Source organism: Garra rufa, chromosome 24, assembly GCF_049309525.1.
Source record: "Garra rufa chromosome 24, GarRuf1.0, whole genome shotgun sequence".
NCBI classification, from domain to species: domain Eukaryota; kingdom Metazoa; phylum Chordata; class Actinopteri; order Cypriniformes; family Cyprinidae; genus Garra; species Garra rufa.
The window spans coordinates 33,882,190-33,891,734 of NC_133384.1; the positions used below are offsets into that span (position 1 = coordinate 33,882,190).

General features: G+C 28.1%; 1 protein-coding gene across 1 annotated transcript in view; it reads left to right on the forward strand.

Annotated features, from left to right (window-relative positions):
• Positions 1–2,395: 2,395 nt before the first annotated feature.
• Positions 2,396–9,545, forward strand: part of LOC141300300 (growth factor receptor-bound protein 7-like) — a 9,691-nt gene continuing 2,541 nt past the window's right edge. The window contains exons 1-7 of the mRNA XM_073830617.1: positions 2,396–2,559; positions 5,175–5,316; positions 5,639–5,795; positions 8,595–8,716; positions 8,874–8,948; positions 9,025–9,162; positions 9,250–9,360. Of these exons, the coding sequence (XP_073686718.1) occupies positions 2,396–2,559; positions 5,175–5,316; positions 5,639–5,795; positions 8,595–8,716; positions 8,874–8,948; positions 9,025–9,162; positions 9,250–9,360 (909 nt within the window). The remainder of the gene's footprint in view (positions 2,560–5,174; positions 5,317–5,638; positions 5,796–8,594; positions 8,717–8,873; positions 8,949–9,024; positions 9,163–9,249; positions 9,361–9,545) is intronic.

Consider the following 9,545-nt stretch of genomic DNA (forward strand, 5'->3'; position numbering starts at 1 on the left):
TTTTTCTTATTTTGCCTAAATATCAAAATTGTCATTTCATACAGCCCTTCAAAAGCTTCTGAAGATACCTACATGTTTCCCAAAAGACAAAACAAGTCAAATTTACCATGATTTTCAAATTAAAAAAGTTTTCAACCCCCGGTGTATCGTTTTTACTTTTGGAGCATCAGTGAGCGTTTGAACCTTCTGTAATAGTTAAATATAGTCCCTCAGTTGTCCTCAGTGTGAAAAGATGGATCTCAAAATCATACAGTCATTGTTGGAAATAATTCAAATACACAAAAATGCTGGAAAACCAAAGAAACAGGGTCATTTCTATAAACACAACTATTATTTTCTCAGTATGTGCTTTAAAGAGCTTTAAAAATTTGTTTGGATGTGTCTCAATGCATGATTATATGTGCAAATTGGCCCTCTTTGTTTAATATTAGTAACTTAGTGCTGAATAATATCCAACATGACCTAAATAAATACGATTAAAACTGCTCTTAAATGTTGAGTATTGTTTGTTTCAGGAACGTTAGACTCAACTGCGTTATTAAGTATTAAAAACATTTAATTGTGCATGTACTTTCTATTGATAGAAAGCGGCGTTCTCATCTTTTGTTGCTATAATGCTCTATATTACACAGGTCCCACAAATTCTTTGGTTTTCCAGCATTTTTGTGTATTTGAACTCTTTCCAACAATGACTGTATGATTTTGAGACCCATCTTTTCGCACTGAGGACAACTGAGGGACTCGTATGCAACTATTACAGAAGGTTCAAACACTACCTGATGCCTCAGAAGGAAAAACCATGCTTTAAGATCCAGGGGTGAAAACTTTTGAAAAAAATGGAGATGTGTACATTTTTCTTATTTTGCCTAAATATCGTATTTTTTTTCATTCAGTAGTGCCCCTTAGAAGATACTTACATGTTTCCCAGAAGACAAATTAAGTAAAATTCACGCTGATTTTCAAATTCGAAAAGTTTTCACCCCCGGCTCTTAATGCATTGTTTTTCCTTTTGAAGCATCAGTGAGCATTTAATCTTCTGTAATTGTTTTTCCTCAGTGTGAAAAGAAGAATCTTAAAAACACATTAATTTTTGGAAAGCGTTCAAATACATAGAAAATGCTGGAAAACCAAACAATTTGTGAAACCTGAAGAACTTTTTCTAGAACAGCAGACAGTTTAACTGCTCAGGACAAACAACTATCACTAAACGAAAACCATTTTTCTTATTTTGCCTAAATATCGTATTTTTTCATTTAGTACTGCCCTTCAGAAGCTACAGAAGATACTTGCATGTTTCCCAGAAGACAAAATAAGTTAAATATACCCTGATCTTCAAATTGAGTATTGTTTGTTTCAGGAACGTTCGACTCGAACTGCTTTATTAAGTATTAAAAACATTTAATTTTGCATGTACTTTCTATTGATAGAAAGCAGATGTTCTCATCTTTTGTTGCTATAATGCTCCATATTATACTACACTACGTTTCAAACATTGCTTTAGGTGATGAAACGACATCAAAGCAAAACAAACACAAGCTTATCATGCATTGAACAGAACAACAGGTGTACAACTGCTTGCGCTTTCATTTTTCTGACCTGTTTGTGCGCCAATTTGACTGTCATCATGCTTGGTTTGACTGTGTGCTGATGTTTAACCTGCAGCCTCTCTGAACTTGTAGTTTCCTGGTGCATGCTTAAGAGAAACCTACGAATGCATTTCTCTTTGAGCATGAAAATGTGGTCTGTGTGGTTTACCCTCTTTGTTATTTGATGTAAGTAGAGCCCGCAGCCTCGTACAGGCACAATGGAGCTTTATTTGCAGAGAGTGAGATCACCCTTTTAATTTGACAGGTGCAGAAGGTAAAGAAAAGAAAGAAACTGTTTTTGTTTGTGTCGTTCCATAGATATTAGAGAGTGTGATCGGTTTGATTGCTTTTATACTGTGTTTTTAAGAATACAGGCTTGATGAAAAGTGTTGACATGCATTTGTTTATCATGAACGGTTGAGTTTCAGTGCCAGCTTCCTGGTTCACAAGTTCTCCGTTCTTGCCATCAGACACAGTCAACATATGAGTGTCTAGTCAACAGTTCAGTTTCCTTTAGCAACGGCGGATAAAAGACTAATAACAAAAGGTGTGACTGAAAGACTTGCTTACACTGATTTGGCACACGTCATTGTTTTCGTTTTGGCTGAAAATCAGGTTCTGCCGTGTTGAGTAAATCTATTTTTGGGAAGGGAAACTTTGTGCTCAGGAAAACAAATTTTGATTGTTGTTGCGACACGTGGTTGGCGTATAGTAGCTAATTGTTCGGTGAATGAGTCACCTGGAAGTGGTCAAATTGTTTTTGACGTCTGACTTGAAAAGGTGCGTTTGTGTCGTGTCTCTCAGCAGTGATGGAGGTGACAGGCTGCAGGTCAGAGGTGGAAGTGTTCAGGAGGCCGACGATTGAGACCCTGTCTAGAAGACATTCTGTGTCTGTGAAATGCTCTCCGGCTTCACAAACCCTTCAGATGTCAAGGCCTCGATCGATCCCTCTGAGCATCAGAAACACACACAGGTAAGTCGTCGCATTTGGTGCTTGTTGTAGTATTTGACTGTGGCTGGAAATTTGCTTAAAATACAAACTGGCCTACAATACAAAAACAAACAAACAAAAAAATAGTAATGCTAGCAATTATTTAACTTAAAAAATATATATGGGTCAAATAAATTTACAAAAATGTGACCCTGGACCACAAAACCAGTCTTAAGTCGCTGGGGTATATTAGTAGCAATAGCCAAAAATACATTGTATGGGTCAAAATTATAGATTTTTCTTTTATGCCAAAAATCATTAGGAAATTAAGTAAAGATCATGTTCCATGAAGATTTTTTGTAAAATTCCTACTGTAAACCTATCAAAATGTAATTTTTGATTAGTACTATGCATTGTTAAGAACTTAATTTTGGGCAACTTTAAAGGTGATTTTCTCAGTATTTTGATTTATTTGCACCCTCAGATTCCAGATTTTCAAATAGATGTATCTCGGCCAAATATTGTCCTATCCTAACAAACCAAACATCAATAGAAAGCTTATTTACTGAGCTTTCATATGATGTATATATCTCAGTTTTGTAAAATTTAACCTTATGACTGGTTTTGTGGTCCAGGGTCACAAATGATTTTTTCCATGGAAAGCACAATAAAAGTGTCTACTTTTAAGGTTTCAAAGTTTTTGGAGAATAAAATGTCAAAATTTGTTGAAATGATGTTACATTGTCATTCAGTGGAACACAATATTTATGTAAAAATTCAAACAACATGCTTATTCTGATTTGTCCATATTAAAATGTATAAAAGAATAAGGGAGCATATTACATTTTGTGTTTTAAATGACTACATTTCTGACTGAGACATGTACATTTCTCAGTAAAATGTAAATGTAAATTTACAAAATTGATTTATTTCCATGGAATATACCACAGAGTAACAACATGCTTATTCTGACTTGTACATATTAAAATATATATAAGAATAAGGGAGCATATTAAATTTTGTGTTTTAAATGAGTAAAACATTCTTACTGACAAATGGGCTAAACCTTGGATAGTGCAAATTTTAAAAATGTAGAATTACAACTAATTAGTATTTGGGGTGAAAGTAATTCATCTTTTAATTTGTCATAAATTGATTGTTGTTTTAAAAATGCCTGAATTAAATTTTAATAGGTGTCTTCTGTAAATTAGGGAAAAATGTATGGTGTTTATTTTTGACTCAGAAAAACAAAAACAAAAATGCAATTAAATTAAACTGTTTAAAATGTTTTTGGAAAAACAACAACAATTTAAAGCAGTAATACATAATTACATTAAATTATTTTGCATACATAATTTCATAAAATATAAAAGAAAAATTTATATAAATAAAAAAATATTTTATTTTACTATAGCAATAGTGCATAAAGTGTTTCAAACAATTCCAAGTTGTTTAAAAATGTAGTTTTTTTTTATAGATGCATAATTTTATTTCATAAAATAAACAAATATTTTTATTTTTTTGTTTTAACTATAGAAATAGTGTATAAAATGCTTCAAACTAAATATATTTTTTATTTTACTATAACAGTAGTGCATAAACAGCTTCAAACAATTCCAAGTGTTTAAAGATGTAGTTCTGTTTTTTACACACATAATTTTATTTCATGAAAATAAAAAATAATTATTAACTATAGAAATAGTTGTGTTTTAAGATGTAGCTCTGTTTTTATTTTACATACACAATTGTATTTTATAAAATATTTTTTTTTATTATTATTTATTTTTAACTATAGAAATAGTGTATGAACAGTTTCAAGGAGTTCCAAGTTGTTTTGTAAGATGTAGTTATGTTTTTTACATTTATTTTGCATACATAATTTTTATTTCACAAAAAAATATTTTATTTATTTTATTTCATTTTATTTTAATTAAGAAATAGTGCATAAGTGGCATCAAAACAGCTTTTTTTCACATAAATAATTTTATTTCATAAAAACAAAAACATATTTTTTTATTTTTTAATATTTTATTTGATTTTACTATAGCAATAGTGCATAAACGGCTTCAGACAACTCCAAGTTGTGTTTAAAGATGTAGTTCTGTTTTTCAATATTTTACGTGCATTATTTTATTTATATTTTACATAAGTTTATGATTTTTTAAAAATCTTTTTATTGGTTTATTATTTATTTTATATTAAAGTATAGCAATAGTGTTGTATAAATTATTTATAAATAAATAAAAAAATAAAAAATACATATTTATTTATAATAAATGATTGTATATCAATATAAATTATTTTATTGTATTGCATTTATTTTATTTTAAATTATAGCAATGCAGCTTCAAACAGTTCCTAGTTGAGTTTGAAGATGTCTAAGATTTTTATTTTATTTTATTTTACAGTTCCAGGTTAAATTCAAAGCCCTATTTACAACACATTGTACACATTTTATTAATTTAAAATTATTTTTTCATATTGCATGTTCATCTGAGCAATTTTTTACAAACCATTCATGAAGTCCTGCCTCACATTTCATGTTAAATCTCCTTTTACTTGTTTCAGTCAAAAATATGTCAGATTACAGAAACAAAATGTGCTGACACGCTCTTGAGGCTTCTTACTCATTCTTCTTCCTGGTCTTGTGATTTCAGCATTCAAACTAAAAGGGAGTTTCGAGCTTCATCCGCACCTTTGATTCCTAATCCGTTTCCGGAGCTCTGCAGCCCGACGCACTCCCCGGTGCTGACCGGATCTCTCGGCGGCCGCGATCCTCCCTCCAACAGCAGCACACACGTAAGCGTGCCTGCATGGTTTAAACTGTGACACAAATGACAGACAGTCGCCTGTGGCGCTACGAATTCTCAGTAGTTATAATAGGTGACAGACGGCATGACACGCCATCCTCGGGGAAAAACGAGCGTGCGTGTACACAAACACATCACAGGGTGTTCAGTTCATAGACTTGTCAATAAAAATACACAACACAACACATTCTTTGGCACTCAGAAAAGTTCATGACCTTAAACAAACAAAGCGAGCTTGGAAAGTCAGATGCGTTTGCGTGCATCTTGGTTTCTAAATGATTTACGAGCAGATTCTTGTGTGTTTTTCGTAGGTGCTCCGGGTTTTTGGGGACGCCACGCACAGTCGGTCGGTGTTGGTGACTTCTGGGACGACGGCGCATGATGTTTGTCAAATGCTAGCGCAGAACGCACACTGTACGGATGAGGAAAGCTGGGCTCTCATTGAACATCATTCTGCTTTAGGCCTGGGTAAGACTTGAGGATGATGTTAAAATACAAACTGGCCTACAGTACAAAAAAAAAGCTTGCATTACTTTAACACTTTTTATTATTTTATTATTAATTAAATATATAAAATAAATACATTTTTAAATGAATGAATTTATTAATTTATTTATTTTAAAATATTTATTTTTAATATTTATTTATATTTAATTATTAAAATTTATTTATTCATTTATTAAGAATATTTATTCATTTTATTTTTTAAATTGTATTTATTTGTTTTTATTTATTTAATTTGACTTCATTTATTTAAAAAATATTCTTTTTATTTAATTAAATTTTTTAAATTAATTTTTTATTTATTAATTAATTTTATTCATTTATTTAAAAAAATATTTATTCATTTTATTTTATTAATTTTTTATTTAAAAAATATTTTATTTATTCATTTATTCAAAACATATTCATTCGTTTTATTTTTTAATTCATCATTATTTTTTTATTAATTTAATTTATTTATTCATTTATTATCGTTTTATTTATTTTATTTTTATTTTTTAAATTTATTTTTATTTTTTTAATTCTTTAGTTTAATTTTAAATTTTAGCAGTAGTGTATTTTTTTTCTGAAATTAATTGCGATTTGTTTTAACATTAAGTTGTTTTTATTTTTATTTTACATTAAACATTGAACTTTTTGATTTATAATATTTTAATTTTGTTTCTGTTTAATTTATTTTTTTTATTATTTTAATTTAGCATAAATTTAAATTTAATTTAAATAACACTGAATTTGAGAAAAAAAACATCATAGGGCCCAACGTTTTGTTAAGCTTTAATAAATTGCTGATTTATTGATTTATTAGACATACGTTTTGATTAATATTTTTGCAATATAACAAAATAGACTCTACTAAAATTAAAAAACTAAATTTGGAAGAAATGAAAATACAAAAAACGAAATAAAATGGCCCATGTATTTTATTTGTGCCTTTGTTTTATTGTATTTGTCCTTTAGTTATTATTAATAATAAAGATAAAATAGAAAAAAAATTGACTATATCATAATATAAATTGTTATTGTGAAATAAAATGATTATATCATGAAATAAGATTAGGCTTAATCCTTTTAGCTAACTTACCAATGTTGCAAAGTAGGTTGCATTTGCTATGTTGCTTTGCACTGCAAAACAAATCATTATCTTGTGTTTTTGCTTTTGACAAATCAATAATGTAGTTGAACACCTTATTGTTTGGACAAAATCCTCTAAATGGCGTCTCAGGTGCCACCTTGTTTGTGTAGAAATAGTGAGGAGACAAAAGCTGACATGTCTTATTGTGCTTTTATAATGACTGATTCCTTTCTGAAAGAAAGCTGGCCCAGGGGTGTTGTGGAAAATAGCATCAAAATGAACATAACCAACATGTTATACAGGCTTTTACAGTAGCTTTAGTTGTGCTTTTGACATGTGCTGCTGGATTGGATAGACCTTTTGGTTTTGATGGCTTGTGAATGACAGTTTAATTTGTAAAACCTCTTTAACACTTTTTTTTAAACCAAAAGACATTGATTTAATTTAATTTACAAAATAGATTTTAATTTAATGTGTATATTTCTTTTTATTTAAATGAATGTTGAATTTGATTTGTATTTTTAAACTGAATTTAATATATTCTTTAAATGATTTTTAAATTCAGTTTCGGTTTCTATTAAGTTTGATCCAATTTATTTTTAATTTAGTAAAACTTTTATAAAGTTTGACTTTGTTTAATTTGAATTGTTAAATGTATTTTTTGTTTTTAGTTTAATTTGTAAATAATTTAAATTAAATTAAACATTGTTTTTCATTTTTAAGTTAATTAAACTTTTTCATGTTAAGTCACTTGTTTTCAATTAAATTCAGTGTAATTCATTTTTAAATTTAACATTTATTTTTAATTTAGTTAAATTTAATCAAGTTTAATTTAAGGCTTAATTTTTAATCTAAATCATTGTTCAATTTAATTAGAATTTTTTTTAACTTGGTTTCAATTTAAATACATTTTTTATTTAATTAAATTTATTCAAATGTAAGTCATTTAATTGTTTTAAATTAAGGTAAGAAATTTATTGATTCTAAAGACTTTTTTTATTAATGTTAAATTTAATTTGTATTTTACATTTAATTTAGTGTATTTTTAAAATGATTTTATTTTAAAAATGCATGTATTTATTTAAATTCAGCTTCGGTTTCAAATTTAATTTAATAAGGAAAAGTTAAATACTTAATTTAATTCATTGCAAATTTAATTAATTTTTTTAAAATAATTGTACTTTTTAAAATTTATGTTATGTTATAAATGTATTTTTAATTTACTTAAACTTTAATAAAATGTAATTTAATTAAAAATGTATTTTAATGTTTAATTTAAATCATTGTTGCATTTAATTGGAATTGTATTTATGTTTTAATGTAATTTAAAATATATTTTTTAAAATTTGGTTTCAATTTTAATTAAATTAAAAATAGTTTTTTTAATTAAAGTAAGAAATGTATTAATTCTAGAGACATTTAATTAAATGTTTAATTTAATTTATTTTTTAAATCTTTACATTTTATTTTAATTCAATTTATTTAATTAAATAAATGTATTTTTAATTTAGTTAAACTTTAATAAAATGTAATTTAATTTAATGTTTAATTTAATTAAACATTTAATTTTTAAATTCAATCTTTGTTAAAGTTTATTTGAATTTGAGTAATGTTTTGGTTTATTTTTTTATTTCTCATTTTAAATGAAATTAAACATTGTTTTTTTTGTTAACTTATTTTCTTTCTTTCAGAGCGCTGTCTGGAAGACCATGAGCTTGTAGTGCAGGTACAGTCATCCTGGCCTGTAGAAAGTGACACAAAGCTGATCTTCCGCAAAAACTACGCCAAATATGAGTTCTTTAAAAAACCTGTGGTATGAAACCTCTTCATCATCACCCAATAATTTGTCTAAAAATATTTGTATTTGTATAAGAAGACATTTACAATCCATTTATCTTGAATTAAGTAACATATTTGCAAATATGGCCTTTTTAAATAGAATTTTCTTCTTTTTTTTCACCATTATGCAGTTATTTTTCCCGGGGCACATGATCTCTGACAGTGCTGATGATACTAAAGGCATGACGTCATCAGAGCTGGTGCAGGTATGGTGATCTACAGCTGTTAAAAACATCAAAATGCCAATTGTATTGTTTTCATAAAACCATGTATGTCTTGTAGAATATGGTAAAGAGTGGCTCCTGTCCGGAGATTCAAGGCTTTCTCCATGTGAGAGAGGGCGGGAAAAAGTCTTGGAAGAAACTTTATTTTATTTTACGACGCTCTGGACTCTACTGCTCCAGCAAAGGACAATCGAAGGTGCCGCACACAAACATACAAAAACCTATTCATACACACACAAAGTAAACATGCATATAAAGTCTGGATGCATATATATGTTTGTAGGAACCTCGACACCTGCAGTTCGTTGGAGATCTGGAAGATCTGAATGTGTTCACAGTGTTCAATGGACGTAAACTTTACGGGGCTCCAGGAGAGCATGTCTTCTGCATTAAGGTATCCAATAGGAACAGAGAATTGTGGTTATTTTTTTTTATACTATTATAGTATTTATTAATATTTTGAATTAATTCATTTGCATTTTTATATTATCATTTTATTTGAATTTTATTTCAGACTATTGTTTAGTTTTAAAATGTTATTTATTTTAAAATAACATTTAGTGTTATTTAATTGTTTTT